A 26,627-nucleotide genomic window follows, 5' to 3' on the forward strand; every position below is an offset into this window, starting at 1 on the left:
TGGGCAATTCTTCAACATTATTAGAGACCTAAGTAAACTCCAATGGACAAAATTTGCTAGGTGCATTATAGAAATAATGCATTACTTTCTCAACTGAAAATGTTTTTAAGAGAAAGCTTATAATCAATATATCCAAGGGTTAGCCTGGAAATTCCAAAGTATGATTTCATTTTGGAGAATTCATAACACATTTAACAGTATATAGATAACCAGCCTAAAGTCAGCAAAACATCTAAACTTTTTTATTTAGCACTTCCATCCTGAACATCCACAAACTCTGTTGATAACCTTATCCAGCAATCACACAAATGAATCTAGCCAATCACCATAAAAAGAATAATTAATTTAAACACTGAAATAATAAACTGCTTCAAATTTAAAAATCCCAGACCTTTTCATTTAGAACATTTCAAAAAAGTACATTTCAACTATTTTAAAAATTTCTATGAAAAATATTGAAATGGGAAATTGATGTAAACTAGAGCTTTTTTCCAACAATTTTGGTTTGGCCAAATAAGCATTTCCCAGTAAAAAAATGTCCTGCCAAAAAATTCCTGAGCAGCTCTACTGAATATTGCATTCTCAAATCAGAGTGGGTGCACAGACACCAGCCTTCATCAGAGCCAGACACAACAACAACAACAACAACAACAAAAAGATGAATTTTAACAATTTGAGAATGGTCAAATAACATATTGAGGATAGTGATTATCTCTGGTCCCAAAGATTACATGTCCAAGCCATAAGACACATAGCAAAGAGTAAACTGCTCTATACTTCTAGAAAGGAGAATTATATATATGAATTATTACAGACTGTGTATATACAAAACTGGATAGATGAGGACCCTCAAGTTCATATTTCATAGCTGTGACTATGAAATGATGATTGGATATGCTAACATTTTAATAAGAAGAATATACAAATACTCTGAAGAAATTATATCTTTTTAAAACTTAATTTAGAATGTTTGTGTTCTGCGTTTAGTCCCATGGTGCCTATGAAAGGTTTTGTTTATTTTTTGCTAATACATAAGACAAAATTAAATCTGTGCACTACACTCTTTCATGGCATGAAGGCCCTGATTTAGCAAAGTATTTAGGCATGTGCTCAATTTTACATATATCAGCACTCCCATTTATTGTATTAGGATTTACAGATTTAAAGTAAAACACAGGCTTAAATGCTGATTTGGAGGCTTCAGCTCACCATGTACATTCTTGCCCTGAAGAAGATTCCTATTGATTTCTATGGGCTTTGGATCAGGCCCAATAAATCACAGTTCTGGTTGAACCTCCCTAGTCCGGCACTCTCTGGTCTGGCAATATCCGTGGCCTGGCATGGTTTTAGTTAGTCAAATATCCGACATGTAAACCGTCCCCTGAAGTCTGTTTACAACCACCAATCTTGAATCTCAGTGTTCTGTACTAAGACCCCTAAATATCTTCTAAGAGCCCAGTAAGCAGTGAAAGTGTTGGTAATGCTGCTAGACAATATTGACCTTCCATGGTCCAGCAAATTCTCTGATTCAGCACTGGCCAGGTCCTGAGGATGCCAGATTAGAGAGGTTCAATCTGTATAGGCAAAATCAGGCAGGTTTGCCATAGCACTTTAGGTAAAATTTTGAAAATGTAGGGTTTTTTCTAAAATACAGAGTAATATGTAATTATAGTCCTAAAATCTCAACAGAAGGCTTGTTAGGATGGAATCTGGATTGTTTCATTAACCATACTATATTTATCCATAGCTCCTCCACCTTTAATTCATAGCACCATTATGCTATGCTCTTTATCTGTTTTACATAAGTCTATAAACAAATAAAATTATTAATAAGGTTATTTAATATCATACATACTATGATGTGTAACAATGTAACTTCCAACTTTGTTAACATGTAGACATTAGATTCTCAGCATGTTCAGAAATCATACCGTTTTGTAAAAAAGCAGTATTAAGATATGTTCATATTATAACAGTGCAATAACAATGTTAAAATGTTTATTTAAATAATTTAGTTTTATTATGGGTTTTTACTCAAGAAAGCTTATGCCTAAATAAATCGGATAATCTTTTAAGTGACACAGGAATCCTTTTTATTTTTGCAGATACAGAGGAACACGGCTATCCCTCCGATAGCTTTACCCTGGTAGTTGACACCCTGTCCCCCAACATTATATTATCATAAGACATTTCACAGAATGTGAATACAATTGCATAACTATATAACTGAGGTATATTTTTAATCAATTATGATTCTTAACTAACACTGTTTTAAAGAAAGTCCAAAAAATGCACAGTGTACATTTTACATATAAACTCATATGCTGGATAAAACACAAAAACAGCAAATCACTAATATTTTTCAAAATGTTAAATATCATCTTTATTTTATTCAGAGCTTCCAGAGCTTTTAGATACATTTCTTAATTTGCCCACTGCCATATAGCTGTAGGAGGCTAACAAAACCCTCAGTGTTCACTTGACAACTCTTGTTGACAACCCTTGTTCAAATGCATCCTTATTCTGTCATCTACTGGCAGTGTGCTTTCTAGTCATGTTCTCTGCCAGTCCTTACCAGTTTGCCAATTACACAAGCTGCTTTCCAGACATCAGACAAAAATTCCACAAGACTGCTGTGCAAGCGTACCCTAATTAACCATCAGCTTAATTAGACAATTTACTGTGTAATTAGCAGGCAATTAGTCAACACCTCTCAGATCTTATTGACTGCTGTGACAGCCTTCCCTATTCTGCACATTCCAATACACAACCACCACCATGTTTCTAGCTCACACAAACCCTGTACAACAGAGTTCTGGTCTAAAAGAAGTGAATAATATTACATAACTAGAGAAAAAAATCAATATGTAGCTTGTCCATTTATCGAACTGTTTACTAACTTGAATTTTTTAGTACTAGAAGGACACCTGCTGAAATAAAATACTAAAGAAACTGTATGTCTTTTTTCACTTATAGCATGTTTTAATGTGATAAATTCATGTAAAACCCTTTATAGAGAGAGGAATTAGCAGTAATGTATAGAAATAAAGATACTAAAATGTACTTAGCCAATTTACTACAGATCAATTAATAATACAGAATCAAAGAACTGGAAGGAACCTCAAGAGGCCATCTAGTCCAGTCTCCTGCACTCATGGCGAGACCGAGAACCATCTAGACCTGGGATGGGCAAAACCTGCTGGAATCCTCAGGCACAGAGCAGTCAGCTGCTTCAGTGCAGCCGCAGGCTGCTTTAAGTGGCTGGCTGCTCACTATGGTTCTTTGCTCCAAGTGTGGTGGGGAACAGGAAGCTTCATGCAGTGCCCCAACCCCTCAGCAAAAGCTCTCAGCTTCCATTGGCCAGTTTCCAACCTGCCTCTGGCACCCCAGCTACTCCTTCCCCAGGCCACTAGCCTTTCCTGCCCCAGGTCACCACCCAAACCCTCTGCACCCACTTCCCCTCCTCCTCCAGGTCATAATTCTCTTCCAGACTCTGCACCTCACCCTTCAGACCACCTCAAGGCCAGAATCCTCTCCAGTACCCATATCCCCTCCCAGACCCCACAAGCCCTTGCCACAGATCACAATCCCCTCATTCACCCAAACTCACTCTCAGATCCCACAACTCACACCCTCCTGTACCTCCATCACGGTCTCTATACCCTCTCCATAGAAAAGTTTGGCCTTTTACCACTTACTAAAATCTGGGAGTGGCCCCTCATCAGAAATTATTGCCTACCCCTAATCTAGACTATCCTTGACAGGTGTTTGTCTAACCTGCTCTTAAATATTGCCAATGATGGAGATTCCACAACTTTCTAGGGATTTAATTCTGGTATTTCACCACTCTGACAGGAAAATGTTCCTAATATCAACCTAAACCTCCCTTGCTCAATTACAGTAAAAATTTCCTGGTACATGGAATCTAAATATGTAGCAAAGTTAGTTTTGTAGTTACTGTTTTATGTTAACTTTCTTTATACTTATAATCTGAATTACATGCCAATATTTTGCAGTTAAATAATCTTTATGATGAGGGAAAAACACAATATTATCAGTATAAGTAAAAAGGATATAAATGGAACAAAAATGTTGAGGTGTTGCAATATGAATATAAGGTTGCATGTCTTTATATTGTATCACTTGAGAAATATTATGTGCAATTAAACACAATGAAATTGCACAGGCAGGGAACATTAAGCCCATTTTCTTCTTCTGACAGAGTATAAATGTTATTTTGCTATGGCAAAAGTATTTTAGCTAAGTGCTTTGAACATGGTATAAAGGATGTACATGTTTATCTCCTATTACCATGAACAGTGGGATTTACACATCCCTGATCCCACGTTTGCAGATCCCGTACACATTGACAGAGTAATAGATTTCAGAATTCATGACCACATGATAGGAATATTTTGATAAAATATAATGAAAGTTACAAATCAGGATTGAAAGTTGGTGAGAAGCATTGTTTAGACTGAACTCACACAACAAACTGGTTAAAAAGCAAGGCATATGGAATGATTAAAAAAAAGTTTTGGGAAAAAAATTCATATCTTGAAATGGGCCATATAAATCCTGCTGAAACTACAGACCTAAAGGTTTCTGATAAAAAAGCAGAATGGTAAGTTAGTTGTGATGTTAAAAGCTCTGTATGTCAATACAGACAGAGGAACAAAAAACAGTTCAACAAAATGTTGAACTGAGAAAGAAAATTAAAGTAAAAACAATTAAATTTCAGAAATGAGCCCTGTCACTTTCCAATGTATATAGAACCATATGTTTAACTGAAATCTTCTGTTGTAGAATATCATTTTGAATTTAGTCAAGATTGCTTTAAGTCTCCGTAGAGGATATGAATTTACAGTAGTTGATCAATTGTGATCTGCAAAATTTAATATATAAGTACATTGCACATTTATGTTTTTCAAGATATGGGGGTTAGGGTGATCAGGCATCCTGGTATTAGGGACTTAATCTTAAAATAGGCAACTATACCTGCCACTCCCCCCAAAAAGTGTCCTTATTTTTCCACACTTGCTATCTGGTCACCCTAACTGGGCCAGATACTCAAAAGCACTGAGTACTCCAAATTAAGTTAATGGAAGCTGAGTCCTTCTGTCACTTAGCCCCACTGTAACCATGTTAGAAAAAGCTTGGCATACATTTTAGGAAGAATCGGTTATTTTATATAAAGGTGAATCAATAATATACAGCTTGTTTAGTCTGAGATGATTTGTAAAAATGGAAGTTGGGAAATGCTTGAGACTTTTGATCAAGATTTGGTCAACTGTGAAGATTTACACATTTCAATGCCACTAAAAATTATTAAATTTCATCTTGAATATTTTTCATTTCTGGCACGCCATACTATGTAGGTCAGATTGCAGCACTGTTTCTCACATGACACTTCTACTGAAGTCATTGAGTATTCAGCGTAGGTATATGGCAGGAATGGACTCTATGCATTGATGGAAGTGTTTAGCAAAACATTCAATACTAGATTCTTCAGGTTTTACAGATATGTACTTCCACAGATTTCATTTGAGTAGCTCCTGATTTGCAGGGGTAATTGATAGCAGTCAGTCTCATCCAAATGTATGAACTCCTCTGGTTTAGAACATAGTATGATTTATAATATGCCAAAAGTGTTCAAGATTAAAGTTAAAGGCTACATTTAAACTTTGCACGAGTGAATAAATAAAACTTTGTTGAATGTGTCCCATTGGCCTTAACCACTGATTAAATAAAAGAAAATGCATAACCTAAAAAGCACCATTCAAAACTAAATAATCGAGAACTGTTCACTACTTTTAAAAATATATGCCACTGATATCCATTTTTGTGTGTAGCCTTCTGGAGATCATCTTCATGCAAGGCATTTGGGCTTGCTGAGTCAAAACCTGGGGAAAAGAAATGTGCTCAAAACATACAAGGCTGAGGGACTGAATCTTCAATGCCAATCCCAATTTACAGTAATCAGCACCCAGGCTTAGGCTGCTACTTTAGATTCAGTGAGAAGAGGAAGATGAGTAGGGTATACAGCCGGACATCCCACTCTGTGTAGAAATCTGGCCTTGTGGAGCTCTGATGTTTGCAGATTCACTGATCATAATTCTGACACAAGAAATCCCACATTGTGTTTTGTTTCAGAGTTGTTCATGGAGTTGTACATCTTCCTATGTGAATAGCAGAGTTCCTCTCTGTGGATTATGTATCTGTGAAGGGGCAGCCCTGCTCGCGGCGGGGGCCCCCGCCCAAGCCGCGCTGTACAGCGGGAGGCCGTGTGCCGCCCGGCTCTGCCCGGGGTGTTCAGTGGCAGCGCAGAGCGCGCCGGCCTTTAAACGCGCTGGATGACGTCATCCGGGTGCCATGGAGCCGGGAGTCCTGTCACCCTGGCAACGGAAGGACGCCCTGTCACGAGGGGCGAGGCCGCCGCGGGACGCCGGGGTCGCGACCCCGGCGCCAACTTTAAAATGGCCCCGCAGCACCGAGTGAGAGGGGAGCGAAGGAGCTGAGGGGATCACCCGGGCGGCAGGAGGAGCGGCCCAGCGGCAGCAGTACTCAGCCCGGTGAGCAGTTGGCCCAGGCAGCTGGGTGTCGGGGAACACTGGAGCCGGAGGGGAAGGAAGCAGCCCAGGGCAGAGTCAGGACTGACTGGTGGGCTGACGTGTTAAGGGATCGCACCCCGTCAGCCGGGTTCGGGGCTATTGAACCAGAACCCTTAGGGCCCTGGGCTGGGGCCCGTGAGAGTGGGCGGGCCCGGGCCCCCTTCTCCTTCCCCTCCCGCCTTGCTAGGGAGTGGGGAAACGAAGATACACGAGCAAACAGGGGAAACTGTGGGACTCGGAGCTCTAGGACAGTAGAGAGCCCTCGGACAAACGCCGCAGGGCGGCCTGGGGCGTCACAGTATCCTATTGCGAACAAAACAAAGAGGGAAAAACTAAAAAAACAACAACGAATAGTCTAGCAGCACCTTAAAAACTTTTTCGTTAGTTTTTAAGGTGGTATCATGTAGATGGTATCAAGAGCTTTCATGGGCACAACCCACTTCTTCAGATAACTGGAGTGTGTTGTGCCCACAAAAGCTCATGATACCAGCTATATCATTTGTTAGTCTTTAAAGAGCTGCTAGACTATTTGTTGATTTTTTTAGTTTTTCCAGTTATAGACTAACTCGGCCCTGAAACAGGAAAACTAAGAGGGAATAACTGCATTTGTCCAGCAGCTAGAAGATATTTAAAAAATCATTAGGAAATGGCTATTTGGGTTCCTAAAATAATAAATGGCACTGTGAGAAATTTATTCTACAAATTGGGATTTTCTTTTCTTTAAAAGGCTTCTGAACTTTGCTATTTACAAACATATTCAGAGCTTCAAAATGGAAGGAAATATAATAAGACTAATTAATGGTAAAAATTATCCATTAAAAACATGGGGCTATGCTCACTCCCACTGTAAATCCATTGACTTCAAGAAGAAGGCTCAATATTTACACCTGTTCAGGGAGGAAGACTTCAGTGGAGTTACACCAAGGATGTATTTAGGTGCCTATCCTTTTTAAGTACCTGATACACAAAATATGTGCAGATAGATTTCCTGGAACTTCTGCTTTTATTGTGCGGCTGCAGCTATGCAAGACATAGGCTACATCCTCCTACATTCCATCCAGTGGGTCTAGGAGTGGCATGGATGGCCTTTATGCTACGTCACAGCAGCCATTGGGGCAAAAGAGATGTGGGGAGAGGACATGGCACTGGCAAGAATGCAGAACACTCTGGCATTCCTTAGCTGGCACACGATCTTGGGATCAGTTAAAGCTGTCAAAGTTGAGAATAGCCTCTAACATGCTTAAAAAGCAAGCCTCTATTTAGGCTGGGCTAAAGTTTGTCACAACTAAGAATTTTGCCCTTAAACTAACTGTAGCAGGGAAATGTGCTCCTAAAAGATTACGAGAAAGACATTTATTCCTACCTTCTGCTCAGATTTACAGGATGAATGCCTTCTCTGTAACTGAATAACATTTCTCTATTTAAATATATAAGTTAAACAGAATCTTTTAGACATAGCAGGGTTTTTAATAATAATTGCACATTATTTTTTGACCCTGTGATAATTTTTATTTCATCTGTTAATCTTACTATACTTTAAATATCTATCTAAAAATCAGTCAACCATAGAATGCAATATTCCTCATTGCAGCTCTTTTCAAATTCACAGTTTATATTTTCAGAATCATTTGAGTATTTCTAAAATAATACATAATTCAAGTCACAGGGAAGCTGTGTGTTCTAAGAAATGCTGTAAAATGCTCGTATTTTGTTCAGAAATGTATTTAATAAAAGTTGTCTTTGATGTTATTTAGTAGAAAGGCAAACCATCTTTTTTATATTTGACATTAACAATCTGATCATTTGTCTCCCCAAAGAAAGCCCATACAGGCCACACAATAAAGAATAGTAATATTTCTGTTTACTGAGATATCAACTGGCATTTCACAGCAAGTCAATGGTCTATCTTTGCTACAGCATACTAGACCTCAATCTGGCATCTACAAATGTCAGGAGCATATAAAAAATATAGGATGAAAATCAAAAGCATGTTCTAAATTCCTAAAAAGGAAACATAGTTCACCTAAACATATTTGCTGTAGAAATCAATGCAATATTCAGCTGTCAATCTAGAAAAACAACAAGGGAGTGATGCTGTCAGTAGGACAGGATAATAAAATTTCAAGCAGATGTTCAGGCAGGGCTCTAATTCTTACTGAAGTCCCTTGGTAAGCATTTAATTTCTTTATCATATGCAAGCTAGGCAAATTGTACTTCATCAAAACTGTATTGTGAAATATTAATATTTCATATTATAGCAAAACTCTACAGAATAACCTTTGTCATATTAAGAACATCAGAATTTCAAATGTCAAGGTTTTGCATTTTAATACATCTTAAATAGTTTTCTGGCTTGGCACCATACATGTAACTACTTTAAGTTACTGTTCTGTAATAGCTCTCAAATATACATATATTTACCACACGTTCACTTCCGTGAAAAACTACTGTTATGGAAAACAATGTGTCACTGTACTACAATTTTACTACTTATAATTATAAAGAGAGGTACATGGAGTACAAATGTACACATACTCAACTAGGTGAAGCATGAACCAGTGTAACACCACCATGCAGAAATGTACTATTTGGGGGTAAATTAATGCAAGTATAAAATACCTTTCAAACTAGACATAGTTTGTGAAAATATATTACATATTGTGTAGAATCTATTACTATGTATTATAAAGATAAACTGATGACTAAAAACTTGGTTGCAACACAATGGGTTGAAATTTAATTTACTTTTAATCATTAGCCTGGGAAAACTGTGAATGCAACCTGCAGCATACAAAGTGAAAAAATATTGGAGATTTAGAATGAACTTAGTCTACACATTTATTTCTGCCGGTACTCCTAATAAAGGCAACTGCTTCTGGGTTATTGAAAGTGACAGCATCACAAATCAATGCATGTCACAACAGAGTAAAGACAGATGTCTCTGATTAATCAGAATTAAATTTTTACAAGTGAAGGAAGCATCTAAAAATCAAAGCAAACATTCTGCCCTTCCACTTGTAGTTTTTTTCTCTTGCTCCTTTAGTTACACAGTGAAGTGGAGAAACCACCATCACAACTGAATCCATAGCTTAAAAAATTACAAATTTTGACACTTTTTTCCAGTAGCATATATTGAAAATGAATTGCAACACTGATAGAACAGTGCATTTCCTAAATTTTTCATTTAAAAATAAATTAAAGAACAATCTTCTATAAAATTTCTGATTACAGGTTTTGATTTAAGAGAAATTCCATTTTTATATATGGTACAATATCCATATAGAAAAAAAACCCCAATATATCATTGTAAGAATTATCACCAGATGTTACCATTTTTAATTAAACTAAGAGTTTCGCCATTGCAGATTGCTTTCTGCATTTCAGAAATGGTTCTGAAAATAGTAATAATTGGTATATGAATATAGGTAAATATATTTTAGACAGGTTTACTAGCAATTGAATTCTTTATATAGGCTTTACTACATCTTATCCCTCCTTGCAACATTTCCTCTAACTTCTTACCAACTGAATGTATACATAGTATCTTTGCAGCACAGAATCTCTGAATAAGACAAAAATACTATTTCAGCCATATCTTAGAGAGGAAAGGAGTTGGAGGGTGGTGGGAGAGAGAAAGAGGAAAACACTGTGTTTACTGGGGCATATTTGCTCTGTATCATTTTTCTTGCCCAGGGAGAATCTGCTTTAGAATTAGTGATCCCTATGTTCCTTTAAAAGATCAGAGCTACTTCATATTAATTAGTACAGATATTCATAGGTATACGATACTTTGAATTTCTACACATAAACCCAATAAATTTTACATTATATATTATATATATCACATAATACAATCATATATACTTAGCATCTGTTTTATACTGTAATAACATGTGCCTTCTAAAATATTTACCATACCATGTATTTAAGCACATAAATGTTCTAAGAGAATTTTAGATAAGATTAGAGCTTTTGTATATTACAGGTATAATGCAATATGGCACAAGAACACCCTCCATGAAGCACACAGGGCTGATCCTATACATGAGGACCTACCAAATTCCTGCTCCATATTGGTCAATTTCACAGTGACAGGATTTTACAAATTGTAAATTTCACAGTGTTCTAATTGTAGGGATCCTGACCCAAAAAGGAGCTGTGGAAAGTTGCAAGGTTATTGGGGAGGGAGGGGAAGGGGAGTGTTGCATATTGCTACCCTTACTTTTGCATTGTTGCTGCTGGTGGCGGCTCCCTTTAGAGCTTAGCAGCTGGCAGCAGTGGCTGGGAACAAGCCCTGACAGCAGAGCTGCAGCCTACAGCCGCTCAGATAGAAGGATGGCATGGTACAGTATTGCCACCCTAACTTCTGCACTGCTGCTTGCACAGCTTGATCCTTGGTCAGCAATTGCCACTCTCCAACTGTCTAGCTCCAAAGGCAGCAGCTCAGAAGTAAGGGTGGCATGGTATAGCATTGTCACCCTTACTTCTATGCTGTTGCTGACAGGGCATCGCTTTCAGAGCTGGATACTTGACTAACAGCTGCTGCTCTCTGGGCCTCATCCCTGAAAGTGATGCAGGAGTGAGTGTGGCAGTATCACGACCACTCCCAAAATAACAGCAACCTCCAGCACCCCCGAATTTAAGAAATGGTGGTCTCCCCCTATTAAATCTGTATAGTATAGGGCAAAAGCACACAAAAGACCAGATTTCATGGCCTGTGCCTCAAACCTTCATCTTAGTTCCTGCCTTTTCCCTCCTTCTGGGTTTAAGGCTCAAGATGCAACTGCACTTTCCTTTTTCCATCACCTTGTTTTTCAATCATGCTTTGTATGGCAGTCATCAACTTGAAAAGCTCTGTGGTTGGGCTGCGTGATTTCTTTACATATTTTTTCAAAGCCATTCGTCAGGGAATCTGTCTCACCTCTCCCAATTTTACTGAAGTACCAAAGGATACAATTTTCATTTGGCACACAGATAGGCCTGATGACAATCTTCACTGGGCCCTGGGGGAGCTGGCTCTGGGCCCCTAGTAGAGGCAGAGCCTCAGGTGGAAGAGGTGGGGCCGGGGCCTCCTTCAGCTAGCTATTCAGTGCTGCTGGGGCCACAGGGCATGTGTTGCTGCAGGCCTTGGTGGTGCTATAAATGGTTTGAGGCCCTGGCTGCTGCTGCAAGTGATGGGTGGCAGCCCTGGGCCCTTTTAAATTTCTGGGTCTCGGGGCTGCTGGGTGCTTCCTCCCTCCATTCCCCATTAGCAACCCTGCACACAGACTACATCTCTGGTATAGGGGAAGCCACTGACAGCCACGTAATATGTGAACTGAGTTACATAGTACTGAAAGGTACAAAGGTCTAAACAACAATTAAACACCTGTGGCTGGCCTGGATCAACTGACTTGGGCTCATGGGGATCTGGCTGCAGGGCTGTAAAATGTCATGCTCAGCTGGAGCCCAAGCTTGTGGAGTCTTCAAGACAGGAGGGTTTCAAAGCTTGGGCTCAAGCCCAAACCTGAGTGTCTAAATGCAATGCCTTAGAGCCTGAGCCTCACAAGTCTGAATCCATTGAGCAGGGCGAGATGTGGCTGTGCCATGGGTCTTTTATTCCATTGTTGATGCATATAAAAATGGACACCGTGGGGTTGAGCCCACACAGGGCAGATGCAGAATGTTTTATATAAATGCCAGGTGAAGTTGATGAGCATGATGGGGGCATGGTAGAGAACTCAATCTCACATTATGCTGCATTGCTCAGCAGCTATCAAATTACTCAGGCACAATAACAGGAAATGCATGAAAGAGCCCCATTAACAATGCGGTGCTTCATTTACTTCCTGAAGATAATGCTTAAGTCTATAACTTCTTGGACATGCCATCAGCCACCCACCTATTATCCTGCCTGTATGAGAGTAAGCAAGATGGTGCACAAGACCAAGTCTGAGTCTGGCACTTCACCTAGTTACGTGCCCACACACAATTTCCACTTACACTTGTTCCACAGGCCAGGAGTCACCCATACCCTTCTGAGCATTCATCAGCATAGTCAGATGTGAACTAAATAGTTCCAAGACAATTACACATTATACTGACCAATACTGTTCCAGGCTGTCATCTGATTAGGTGTTCTAGCATTGAACAAACTCTGAAGTCTCTGTGTAATACTTATTGTTAAAATAAGAACTGTTGCATCTCCCTGAACTTGTCTTCCCATTTGAAATATTTTAGTAGTTTAATAGTATTAATATTTTGTTATTTACATAAATAGAAACAATTGAATTTCTTTTTGAATCTAACATTCCTTTATCTTAAAGTACATCACAAACATTAAGGCTCAACACCTCTGGGAGGTACCGTACTGTAAAGTATATAGTGGTAAAAAAAGAGTTTTAAAGAGTTAAAGTTCTTGCTTCCTATCTTGATTGCTACAACCTCCTTCTCTTGGCCTAACTGCCAGTTTGTAAAAAATACTGCTGGTAAAATTGTTGTCTTTGGCCATCACTCTGATCCCATCTTACAATAGCTGCTGCTTTCTTACTGCTTCATATTCAAGCTTCTTGTATTCCAGGCCGCAGTAAAGCTCTTCCTTATCTTTCTGTTTTGTCTTATATTGTTACCATTCCTAAACTTCCCTAGTGACCCTAACATCCACATAGATACATAAATCCATTGCTCACACAAACATTTCTGTGGCTTCATCCTAGTAGTTTTTACATTTGGAAAGATCTTTGTGAGTTTTTCAATTCAAACCCTACCTGAAGACCCATTTCTATTATGATTCTTAAAAGAAACTAGCTGACTAATAATGGAAAGGTTGGGGGTTACATTTGGATAGTCTATATATATTATCAGTAAAATAGAAACAAATCATCTACCATTGTTTTATCAAAAGAAGATCAATATCACCCATGATTAAGCAATCAGTGCTCTTTCCTTCTATACTTTGTCTATCTGTTCATTTTGTCTCTCTTAGATTGGAAATGCTTTGGAATGGAGGCTGTACTTTGTTTAGCTTCTATTGCAGCTAGCACTAGAAGCAAGTTGTCATGAACAGTAAGGCTGTGTCTACATTGGCGCGATCTTGCGCAAAAGCAGCCACTTTTGCGCCAAAACTTGCAGCCTGTCTACACTGGCCGCGAGTTCTTGCACAAGAACACTGACATTCTAATGTATGAAATCAGTGTTTCTTGTGCAAGAACTATGATGCTCCCACTCAGGAATAAGCTCTCTTGTGCAACTGTTCTTGCGCAAGAGGCCAGTGTAGACAGGCAACATGAATTTCTTGCACAAGAAAGCCCTATGGTTAAAATGGCCATTAGAGCTTTCTTGCGCAAGAGAACGTCTACACTGGCACGGGTGCTCTTGCGCAAAAGCACATGCCAGTGTAGACGCTCTCTTCTGGAAGAGTTTTTGCACAAGAACTCTTCTGCAAAAGAGTTCTTGTGCAAAATCATGCCAATGTAGATGTAGCCTAATAGTAGCCTTGGAAAATAGGTAGAATATTAATAGAATCTTAAAATCTTTTTTGATGACTAGCTCTAATATTTATGTTTTAGAAACATTTAAATCATGAGTAAAACACACCATGAAATGACTAAATCTTGACTTTAAACTTTTCTTTACCTTATCGAGGGAGAATGTTTTGGTCAGAGCAAATCCCCATCCTGCTTCAAATGCTCTTCGAATCATTGGAGAACTAGTAGTTGGAGTTGCACTGGCAAGACCAAAGGGATTTGAAAATTTCAGTCCAGCCACTTCTACACTGATGTCAACCAAATCAATAGGAGTATAGAAGAGAGGTAATTTTGGAGTAGTAGGAACTGCAGCACCATATAAAGACTGTAAAAACAAATATACAAATCAAATGTTTTTGTCATCTGAATTTCATATAATTTCTTGTTAGCATGAGGGAAACTTAAAATATACACTTAAAATGGTCTAATATTTTAGGCTTGCTGTGATGAAAACTGACTAAAATATTTAGATGGCAATGGGCAAAGAGTCATATGTCCAACAACTTCATCTTAAAAGGAAACACTGTGTCGATGCTGAAATATTATTTCAATGTATTACTCTGAAATAAAACCAATTAAATAAAATGACTTTGTTAAAACAACAGTTACAATTAAACATGCGCACATACAGTTTTATCAAAGAGATTCTTAATTAATGTTCCAAAGGCATAGTTAACTGAGCCTTGCCAGCCTAGACATTTTAGTGTATTGAGAAAAGGAACACCGAAGGTAAGAAATGGGAGCGATCATGTGAGTTTTCTAATATAGATTATAATACTGCAAAGATTTATACCTCTTAAAGTTTAATTGAAGTCAGAGTAACAATTCACAGTCTGTGAATTAAATATCTGAGCAAGTCTGTGCAGAACTGAGGCCTCAGACTTACACCTACATTCATTTTCTTTCAAAAGTAAAAATCTTTGCTTCTCAGCAATTTTAAAATAGCCATTAAAAACTGATATAAGTCTAGTTTCTAGCAGCCACACATTATTTGCATTTTAATTCTTAATATTCTCACACTTTTGAGACACAGAGGGGTAAAAGAGTTAATATACTATGTCCAAAATGACACTCCATCAACTTTACGGGCCATTAGGGTACCTCAGACTCAGTGTAGCAAACTATACTCATTGAAAGAGAATCAGCAGAATTATTCACAGAATAAGTGCCTAACAGAATAAGTGCTTCAGTATTGGGACTAACTGTATCATAAGATACAACTGTTGCTTAGATACACTAAAAGAAGGAACAATCCAGTAATCATAAAGAGTGGAAGTGTTGCACGTGCAGTGTCACTTAGCAACCTGCCATCAGTGAATCAGTTTACACGCAGGCTCCTACACGTTATTTTTAATGATGTGTATCAGACTTATCTGATAGGAGTATTATAATAAAGTACTACTCTATGACTACGTCTACACTGCAGGCTTTTTACGCAAAAATGGCTGCTCTTGGACAAAAACTTGCAGAGTGTCTACACTGCACACGCGTTCTTGAGCAAGTAAATTTACAGTACAGCATCGGAAAACAGGGCTTCTTCCAGAAGAGTTATTCCTCTCCCCATGAGGAATAAGCCCTCTTACACATGAGCTCTTCCAAAAGAAGGCAGTGTAGACAGGCAACATGAATTTCTTGTTCAAGAAAGCCCTATGGCTAAAATGGCCATCAGAGCTTTCTTGCGCAAGACAGCGTCCACACTGCCATGGACGCTCTTGCGCAAAAGCACATGGCAGTGTGGATGCGCTCTTGTGGAAGACTTTTTGCACAAGAACTCTTGCTTAATATAGTTCTTGCACAAGAAGCCTGCAGTATAGACATAGCCTAAGTGAATATTGTAAGGGTGTCAGAATCAGGTCCTAATTCAGGACTGGTATTGTGGAGCCAGACAAAAGAAACACAAAATAAATGTTATAGCTTTGTTTCCTAACAGTTTTAAGAGTCACTGGATTTTTTTTTAAGAGAGGGAATATACACTTGAATGCATGCATTTGTCTGCAGCCCAGGCTCTAGGATCCTGGGAGGTGAGGGGGTCCCAGAGCTCAGGCTGCAGTCTGTGACTGAATGTCTCCACTTCAATTAAACAGCTCCTTAGTCTGAGTTCTGAAATCCAGAATCAGCTGGCACCGGCCAGCCAGTGGTGTCTAACTGTAGCATAGACATACCCTAAGGACCTTGAACTTGAGTCAGTAAAGACAGAGGGAAAAAAGTGGAAGGGTTCTCTACTCCTTGAGAAGTGTGTGTACAAGTAGGCGTGCGTGCGCGCACACACACACACACACACACACACACACACACACACACACACACACACACACAATATCACCTATGCAAGGATGGGGATGATACTACAAGTACTGTGCAAAATCATCTAGACCTTTGTTTTGTTTTTAAGAGCTTATTTACTCCTTTTTAATGTTACTATAGGTCTGGGGAGGGGATGAGAGCTACTAAGGATTTTGCATTGGCTTTAATTACAGAAAGTCTTGATTCAGAACCTCAAAATCGACTCCCATCTTGCTAAATTTAAAAAGATGAACTTAATTTCCTGCCCCTTTGTATTTTCACCCCAGGTAGGTTTTAAATCCAGACATAAGATGCGTTCCATATTTGGGGCCAGACTGTTGGCTGGTGTAGCATAACTGAGTTAGTGGAGTCAAACCCACAAACTGTCTGGAGCTGACTTGGGCTTGCAGAGCTCAGGCTGTTTAAATGTAGGTTTAGGCGTTCAGGCCCAGGCTGCAGCTCAAGCCCTGGGCCCTCCCACCCCACGGAGTCCAAGAGCCTAGATGCCAACCTGAATCCAAACATCTACACTGCAGTTCAACAGCCCGCAAAGCCCAAGTCCCACATGATGGATTCAGCTGGCATGGGCTAGGCACAGGTTTTTAACTGAAGGGGAGACTCACCCTGACAGGCAATATGCCTACTTGAGGCATACTACTTAGTAGGGCACCTGCTGGGGAACTTCAGATGTTTACTGCCCCAAACATGGGGCTATGACATCAGGGCACAACTGTGACCTATTATTCGAATAACTTAGTAATCAACTGCTATTTTTCTTTTCTCTCTGGGTATGTCTACACTTCCACCTAGTTTGAACTAGGGTGGCTAATGTAGGCATTCAAACTTGCAAATGAAGCCCGGGATTTAAATATCCCATGCTTCATTTGCATGTTCCCAGGCGCTGCCATTTTTAAATGCCCCGTAGTTCGAACTACCTGCCTATGGCGACATGCGGCACGGACTAGGTACTTCGAATTAAAGCTAATTCAAACTATCGTTATTCCTCCTGCAAGGAGAATAATCCCAGAATCATGTTTGCTTTTTTTGCAATAGAATCACACTATTGACTCATATTTAGCTTGTGGTCCACTATGACCCTAGATTCCTTTCTGCAGTACTCCTTCCAAGACAGTTGCTTCCCATTCTGTGGGTACGTCTAGACTACAGGCTTTTGTCGACAGAAGTTTTGTCGACAGATACTGTCGACAAAGAGCGTCTAGACAACATTCACCTCATAGTAGCCCCATCTAAGTTGTATTTGCCTAATTTATTGATAAGAAGATCATGCAAGACCATAACAAATGCTTTACTAAAGGCTAGGTATACCATGTCCACTGCTTCTACTTTATCCACAAGACTCATTATCCTATCAAAAAAAGCTATCAAATTGGTTTGACATGATTTTTTCTTTACAAATCCATGCTGGCTGTTACCTATCACTCTATTACCTTACAGGTGTTTACAGATGAATTCCTTAATTCCTTGCTCCATTATCTTTCCGGGCACAGAAGTTAAACTGACTGCTCTGTAGTTTTCTGGGTTGTTCTTATTTCCCGTTTTAGAGATGGGCACTATATTTGCCCTTTTCCAGTCTTTTGGAATCTCTCCCATCTTCCATGCTTTTTGAAAGATGATAGCTATAGGCTCAGATACCTCCTCTACCAGCTTTCTGAGTATTCTAAAATGCATTTCATCAGGCCCTGGTGACTTGCAGACATCTAACTTTTCTAAGTAATTTTTAACTTGTTCTTTTTTTATTTTATCTTCTAAACCTACCCCATTCCCACTAGTATTCACTATGGGCACGTCTAAACTACATTCCTCTTCCAAAAGAGGAATGTAAATGATCCCAATAAAAAATGCATATGAAGCATGGATTTACAAATCTTGTGCTTCAATTGCATAATTGCATGAGAGTGCTTTTTTGAAAAAGGGTTTTTCGAAAAAGAAACCAGTCTAGATGGGTTCTTTTGAAAAAAAAACTTTTTTGAAAGAACATATACACCTTAGTTTTTCAGGAGTATGAGTTCTGTTGAAAAAGGGTTTGTTTTTTTTTGAAAAAAAAACCTTGTCTAGACTGCGTTTTCTTTTCTGAAAACCTCTTTTTCGGAAAAGTGCTCTCACATGATTATGCAAATGAAGCACGAGATTTGTAAATCTGCACTTCATTTGCATTTTCGATCAGTCTCAATTACATTCCTCTTTTAGAAGAGGAATGTAGTTTAGACATAGCCCCAGTTAGACATTCCTTCATCTTCAGACTTTTTGGTGAGGACCAAAACAAAGAAGTCATTAAGCACCTCTGCCATTTCCAAATTTCTGGTTACTGTTTCTCCTTCCTCACTGAGTAATGGGCCTACCCTGTCCTTGGTCTTCCTCTTGCTTCTAAAGTATTTATAGAAAATCTTCTTGTTACTCTATGTCCTGTAGCTAGTTTGAGCTCATTTTGTGCCTTTGTCATTCTAATCTTGCCCCTGTATACCTGTATTGTTTGCTTATATTCATCCTTTGTAATTTGACCTAGTTTCCATTTTTTATATTATTCTTTTTTGATTTTGAGATCATGCAATATCTCCTGGTTAAGCTAAAGGCAGTCTTTGCCATACTTTCTATCTTTACAGAGGAATAGCTTGCTTTCGGGCCCTTAATAATGTGCATTTGAAAAACTGCCAACTCTCTTCAGTTGTTTTTCCCCTTAGTCTTGCTTCCCAGGAGACCTTACCTACCAGCTCTCTGAGCTTACCAAAATCTGCCTTCCTGAAATCCTTTGTCTCTATTTTGCTCTTCTCCCTTCTACCATTCCTTAGACTCATGAACTCTATGATTTCATGATCACTTTCACACAACCTGACTTTCATTTTCAAATTCTCAACCATCTCCTCCCTATTTGTTAAGATCAAATCTAGAACAGGTTCCCCCCAGTAGCTTTTTCAACCTTCTGAAATAAGAAGTTGTCTCCGAAGCAATCAAAAAACTTATTGGATAGTCTGTGTCCCGCTGTGTTAGTTTCCCAACACATGTCTGGATAGTTGAAGTCTCCCATCACCACCAAATCTTGCGCTTTGGATTATTTTGTTAGTTGTTTAAAAAAGGCCTCTTGTCCCACTTCTTTTTTCTCTTTGTTTGTTTGTTTTGCTTTTCCCAACCGATCTGTTCAGCACAATGCTCATTAAATTACTAAGACAAGATGTGTTATTTTCTCACAAAGCAAAACTCTTTCATCAAGTTAAAATGTGGTTGCTGATAGGAAAAATTAAGCTTTATAATGACACTGCACAGACAAGGAAAGAAAACCTGTAAGCAAGAGTTTATTTATAATAATTATTTTTATTTTAGTTATAATTCTTTCCCTGATTTTAGAGAAAGAAAAACATCCCTGCCAGATTCTTCTCTAATTTGTTGGTAGCCAGATGAGTCTACAATTGTGGGAATTAAGATTCCTGATTACCATGTCTCCATGGTTTTTAAAAAGCATGGCAAAATCCTCAAACATTTTGCATGCAGTTGTTTTCTTTCTTCTTATCTAGGTACTTCTTCAGACAAGTCAGTGTGCTCTCTTTTGAGAGCACAGAGCTGGAAGACAGAAAGATCCTCAGTTTTAAAATGGCCACTAATTTGCTATGGGACCTAAAGCAAGTAATTTCACTTTTCTGTCTCTTTTTCCCTGGTGGTGGATAACTGCTTGACCAATTGTCTCTCAGCATTATTGCATATTTTCTATGTTTACACAATGTCTTCAATGCAGAGAACATTAAAAAAATGCTAAGTATCATCAATATCATCCATTTATTGAGAGCCTTCACCTCTGCAGCCTGGAATGGTTTTCCTGCATCTTTCAAACTCATTGACTCATTTAAAATCTCATCTGAAAACATATATATATATATTTTTTTCCTGTACTCACTCTATTTTCTATTATTCATTATTTAACTGTGTATTTCTATTATTTACAGTCAGTCACCAAAGCATTTTGTATGAAAGGCACTATTCAAATTAAAATTGTATTGAATTGCAATGTGTTATCACCTGCTTTTGTATCCTTTAAGGAACTTTAATAGGCTTTGTAAATATGCACTTATTCATTCTAAAATTACATATTTGTCAAAGCACAATAGGAGAAGTCCTATACCTCACAGATATGAATTAACACCACACTGTTACTCCTTCTGACTCAACCAGTTACCCAATGTTTGAGGTTTTGGAGGTTATTTCCTTTAAGAGGCAAAATTGATGATGGAATCAGGTATCACTTCAGAGTAATCTTAGTTATTTACAAAGTATGTTCAAAATCTTATTTTCCTACACACAGAAGGAATCAATGACAGGATTTTCACTCACAGTCCAAGACAGCCAGCGCCACTGGAAAACTCTCTCTCAGGGCCACACTCCCATATCTTTTCTAGCAGTCTTGCTGCCTTTTTGCTTTTTTCTACCTGCTTGCTGTTTTTTTCTGACTCACATACACATGTAGAAATGCATCAAAAAGCTCCCCAGCTACTTTCTTTGTATTCGATTTAGTCTTTGGGTGGTGACATGTTAGTCACCAGGGCAACATTTTTCAATGTTTCAGCTAACATTAAACAAAGGGAGCAGTTAATTGTTCTCTCATTATGGCAGCCAGCATGGCCAACAGCTTCAAACACAAGTCTGAGGAAATGGCCAGTCTTCATAAAAGAAATAAAGTCCAGGCTCATCTGATGTAAAATTCACATTCTTGATTTATATATTGCATGGAAAGTGGAGGGAGAGCTGCTTTAAATAGGACAGTACCAGTATCCTTACACTGGTATTGGGCCAGATCCTCAAGGAACTGCAATTTACATCAGGTGAGGATTTGGCCCATTATGATTTATTAAGTGCACAAAGTAGCTCAAAGTCTGCTCTAATAGGCAGAGGACACAAGGACACAAGGAGTGTTTCAGAGGAAGGAAAACACAAATTTTAAAATACTTATTAGTAATTATAGACTCATTGTGATCAATGCAAAGGGAGTGAATCTTTAAGCGGGATTTTAATAAGCAGAGAACAGTGACTTGAAATAGATGCAGGAAGGGCATTCCAAGTGCAAGGAGCTGCATGAAAGAGACAGAGAAATGGGAGTGTGAGCAGATGACAAATTCTGCCTCAAGGATGGTGCAATTGGTCAAGCAAAGGGGGAGTGGAGAACACCATAAGAATTAAGAACTTCACAGGGCACCAAGGGCAAGAATGGGAAATTAAAATGCTGATCAATTCTGCACTCTTGCTCTACATGCCTTGCAGAGATATCACGTCTTCTGCCTCAAGGATTGGAATAGTGGTTGTAGGAAATAACAGTTAATGCTGTTGCTCTTAAAGTTAGGCAAAGTGGTGAACAAATACCTTATCCAAACTAAGTCCTGGTCTACACTACGACCTTATGGCAGTATAACTACATCACTGCAGGTTGTGAAAACTTCACTCCCCTGAGTGAAAGTTATGCCAACCTAACTCCTGGGGTACACAGCACTGTGTTGATGTCAAGGCTTCTTCCACTGGCAGAGCTACCTATGCTGATAGGAGAAGCTCTCCTATCCACGTAGGTAACATCCTTACTAATCCACTGCAGCATTTTAAGTATAATTAAGTCCTAAATAAATTAGCAAAATTAAACACGGAAACCATTACATGTTCATGGCATAGCCAACAAAAATTAGATCTGAGAATAAAGTCCGAGCAGCGCAGTGAATTGGGTTGCTTCGGCTTGGATCTTTATCTTCTATTATGTTTGAATTACACCACTACTGCTTAGAACAGTGATCCCCAACCTTTACAGGCTCCCGGGCGCCTGGGGGCGGGGCCACTCACGCGCCGGGTGCCCGGGGGCGGGGCCACTCACACACCGGGCGCCCAGGAGGATGGGGCCACTCATGCGCTGGACACCCGGAGGCGGGACCACGTATCCTGGGGCACTCCAGGAGCGGGGATGCTCTTGCACCCGGCGCCAGCATGTGCCCCAGGGCCGGGGCCGCCTGAGTGCCTTGTGCCGTGGGCCCGGGGCCGGTGCCGCCGCCCGAGCCGCGCACCTGGGGCCGGCACCAGTGCCGCGCGCCCGCATGTGCCCCAGGGCTGGAGCCGCCCGCGCACCGCGCACCAGGCGCCGGTGCGTGTCACACATCTGGGGCTGGCGCCTCCAGTGCGCCGTGCGCCGGGGGGCGGGGCCAGCCCGGGTTGTCGGCAGGCCCACACAAATGCCCTGGCAGGCGCCATGGCACCCGCGGGCACCGTGTTGGGGACCAATGGCTTAGAATGTACAGTAAAGTTCTAATTGAACAGTCAGACCAGGAAGGAAAAAAAAGTATTTTCATCGTTAGCTGGGTTTTGGCTGCTCTTGTTTACAGAGGCTATAAAGATACAGAGTTCAGCCAAGCCTGTGCTCGGCAAGCTGGTGGAAGAATGCTGAGAAGCAAGGAATGTTTGGTTTGTTAGTGATAGAATGTCCAGTGTGAGATCAGCCAAGATGCTTCTGTAAATAATTCCTAGTTTTGAACATAAGGCGTTCCCTTTGGAGAGCTCTTGACTCTGGAAATCACACTTCTCTTGAATGCATGCCAGAGTTTGAATGATTTGAGCTTCAGGGCACATGTAAGGCCCATCTGTTTGCTCAGCCTTTTGCCCCAACTAGGCTGAGAGATGAGAAGTATGCTGTTTAAAGGAAACGACAAGCAATTAACTGGGATGCTGTTTTTAATTTCACTTTTCATTGTGGTCTAGAATTGTTTGGATTATTTTGGAATGGTCTTTTGATGCCGCCAAACGCTGACTGCATGCTATATTTATTTATTTATTTACTGGTGGTAGTATAGTCAATGGCTTGGAAATGGGCAATTATTTTTATAAATATAAATAGACACAATGTACACAGAACGGCTGAAACCTAAAATGAGCCTTTTTATTAAATCAAACACTAAGACTGAAGAAATTGTCAGCCTTACAATCCTGTAGGTGAGAGAAAGTCAATATATTTCATGAGGGTATTTTCATTGAAGCTGGTGAGGATTCAACAGTTTATTCAACACTAAGAAACACTTATATATGTATGTATGTGTGCACAAATGTACTCAGTGACATGTGGTAGTCGTATAAATATTAGAATACTGTCATCTCACTCTAAATCACAATTGCCCTAAAAATGAAGTCCCTCATTCTGTTATTAAGATTACAGCTGGTACAAATACTGGTAAGGTAAGCGCCAAATTATAGTCTTCCCCACCATGGCAGCCAGATTTTACAGGGATTGTACATCCAAATAAATGCCTCTTGGCTACCCATTCATCTAGCAGCTGGAAAGATGACACTTGACATTTGGAAACTTTCCTGTGAAGATTGCTGCAAGGCTTTCCCATTAGCTTCCTGGTGAGACTGTAAGGTCGAATAAGCTGCCTCAAAACCTGCAAAGGGTAACTGAAGCACTCTAATATCAAATCTGTTTGATTTAAAATTCTAAATTCTCAGGTCCCAACTTTTCAGACTCCCTTTAAAATGCTTGTTATATGCCAATACACTGAAAATTTTAGTGTAAGAAAAAATGTTCTTCCATGGGAATGCAGCAGTATAAGAGATTTTCTGAGGGACATATGTTTTCATGAGAAGTTTGAGAGGGAATAAGGAGAGAGGGCAGAGATGCCTCCATGAGAATTTCCAAAACAAATGTACTCACACATCAAAGCTTAGAAAGAATGTTTAACACAGAGGCTACGTCTACACTGGCCCCTCTTCCGTAAGGGGCATGTAAATTTCAAGAGTCGTCGTAGGGAAATCCGCGGGGGATTTAAATATCCCCCGCGGCATTTAAATAAAAATGTCCGCCGCTTTTTTCCGGCTTTTAAAAAAGCCGGAAAAGAGCGTCTAGACTGGCCCCGATCCTCCGGAAAAAGTGCCCTTTTCCGGAGGCTCTTATTCTTACTTCAAAGTAAGAATAAGAGCCTCCGGAAAAGGGCACTTTTTCCGGAGGATCGGGGCCAGTCTAGACGCTCTTTTCCGGCTTTTTTAAAAGCCGGAAAAAAGCGGCGGACATTTTTATTTAAATGCCGCGGGGGATATTTAAATCCCCCGCGGATTTCCCTACGACGACTCTTGAAATTTACATGCCCCTTACGGAAGAGGGGCCAGTGTAGACGTAGCCTAAGTGTTGGGATGGTGTCTAAAAATACAGATTACAAAACCTGCTTCAGAGTAAGCGAGAGAAAAATGTGTACTAATAGCGAGAACAAGTTTTCAGCCACACAGTATTTTCATGAAGCCACAATATAAAGCTGCACAAACACAGTGTGATGGGGGAGGGGCAAAAAGACAAAGGAATTGCACTGCTACTCCCTAATTTGTTCAAATCCATTTTTGTTGGAAAGCACTGTCTTCTCTCTTTATTCCAAAGAATTCCTCATATTACAGACATTTTTTTTTCAAATGCCTTTCCATAAAAAGGCCAAGGTCTCTGGTCTATTATGGTCCCTCTGCACCTGAGTTAAGCCTATAGCTTGCTACTAGCCTGTTATTACATTAAAGCAGGGGGAGAGAAGAACAGACCATAGCTTTCAGTCTCCATCATCTCTACAGTACACAAAGGGGAAATGCTTAGTCAACTGGTTGCTTAAGTTTAAACCCATTAAATCGACCTTCTTTGCATGGTTTTTCTCCATGAATTAGCTTTTTTATTTGTGGCCTCATTATCAGATTCGTCTGAGCTGGACAGCAATCTCTTGTTGGTGTGTGTGTATGCAAGTTTTGTCAAGCCTTGGTAGACCCCACTTTGTAAATAATAGTGTCTTCCTCAGGTAACAACAGTAACAATATTTAATTTATATTTTCAGTGCTATTCATGAGGTTCTTTGTAATATGGATGGTCTTCCCCCTCCCCATTTCTGCATATATTGAATGATGTGCAAGAAGCCATAGCAGACCAGAAGCCTTGCTGAAACTCTGAACTGGAGACAAGAAGAAAGTGGTCAAGATTTACACATTTTTCTAAAATTCGAGTTTCAATATACCAATGCCATTTTTGTTAGTATACCCTTACAGTTGTGTAATGTTATTATGCACTTATTTAATTCAGTGGTTCTGAAACTGGAAGGTGAGACCATGGCAGAAGTGGAAGGTATTCTGTGTGTTTGATGAGGAAAGCTGAAAATCTTGGGGGGGTGAGGGGGGGGGGATCTTACTGCACTCAAAGTAATAAATTACTAACAAAACAAATTCCTCCTAACTTCAGACGGCGCTGTGCAATTTGACAGATTTCTGTTAAGCTTGCATAGCATTATACAAAGTCATTGCCATGTGTATGTTAATCCATTTTGCTACCATGTGGAGTGCACATTTAATTGTTAGTATCAACCATGATCAGATTTGCATTTGCTCTTATTACGTTGGATCACTGGCTCTGTTTGAAACACTGCCTTACTATTTTTAATATTTAATGAATTCTGAATGTTGACTTTTTTATCAGTATATGTATTTGAGTGGTGAGAGGGGAAGGCATAAACAATTACCAAAAAAGAGGGGAGCAATCAAAAATGTCTGATGACCACTGATCTAAAAAAAAAAAAATTTAAAGCATCAGTCCCCAGAGTATCAAGGTGCCCATTACTCAAAACTACATATTTCATTCTAGAAATCCATGGCAATTATTTCAATAAGCAGAAAAAAGCAAGCCAATACATGTGTGTTTAAAAACAGATATTATTACAGCAAGATAAGTTAAGTTGCAGCAAAAAAATGAAAACTACTTTTAAAGACCCACCTGTACGTATTTGTGCATATACCAGGAAGCTTGTTTTCCATCATTCACAGATTCCACTGTAGTATTAGCTAGACCTCCAATGTCACCACCTAAAAAAACCCACGGTTCACTGGTTTGCATGGTCTCTGGGTCCACTTCAGGAAGACCCCATCTATTAAACTTGATAGGATTCATGGCTTCCTTTACTGTATTTAAATGAAAGATAAAAAGATACTAAGTAGATGATCTGTATATAGTTTAATTGACTTATTAAGCATTTTGTTTTACAATCTGTTGCATAGAGACAATGATAAAAATGAGAAATACAACTTTTTTTAATTCTGGAACTTTATGCTACAAATGACACCTAGCATTAAAGTCTGTATCTCTGTATTTCTCCTTTGACTTCCAGTAGAGTTAACCCAGAACTATTTATTATGAGGATTCACATGGTAAAGGTTAATGTGTAGCATATAGAATTAATATGAAACAAGT

The 26,627-nt window shown here is 39.4% G+C and overlaps 1 protein-coding gene across 5 annotated transcripts in view; it reads right to left on the reverse strand.

The window, feature by feature from the left end:
* Positions 1-26,627, reverse strand: part of DPYD (dihydropyrimidine dehydrogenase) — a 675,852-nt gene that overhangs the window by 236,575 nt on the left and 412,650 nt on the right. For all 5 annotated transcript variants that reach the window (XM_075936591.2, XM_075936588.2, XM_075936587.2 and 2 more), the window contains 2 exons: positions 26,154-26,338; positions 14,226-14,441 (listed from right to left, as the gene is read on the reverse strand). In XM_075936591.2, coding sequence (XP_075792706.1) covers positions 14,226-14,441; positions 26,154-26,338 — 401 coding nt within the window. The remainder of the gene's footprint in view (positions 1-14,225; positions 14,442-26,153; positions 26,339-26,627) is intronic.

The sequence above is a fragment of the Pelodiscus sinensis genome, chromosome 9 (genome assembly GCF_052426305.1).
Source record: "Pelodiscus sinensis isolate ZL-2025 chromosome 9, ASM5242630v1, whole genome shotgun sequence".
NCBI classification, from domain to species: Eukaryota; Metazoa; Chordata; order Testudines; family Trionychidae; genus Pelodiscus; species Pelodiscus sinensis.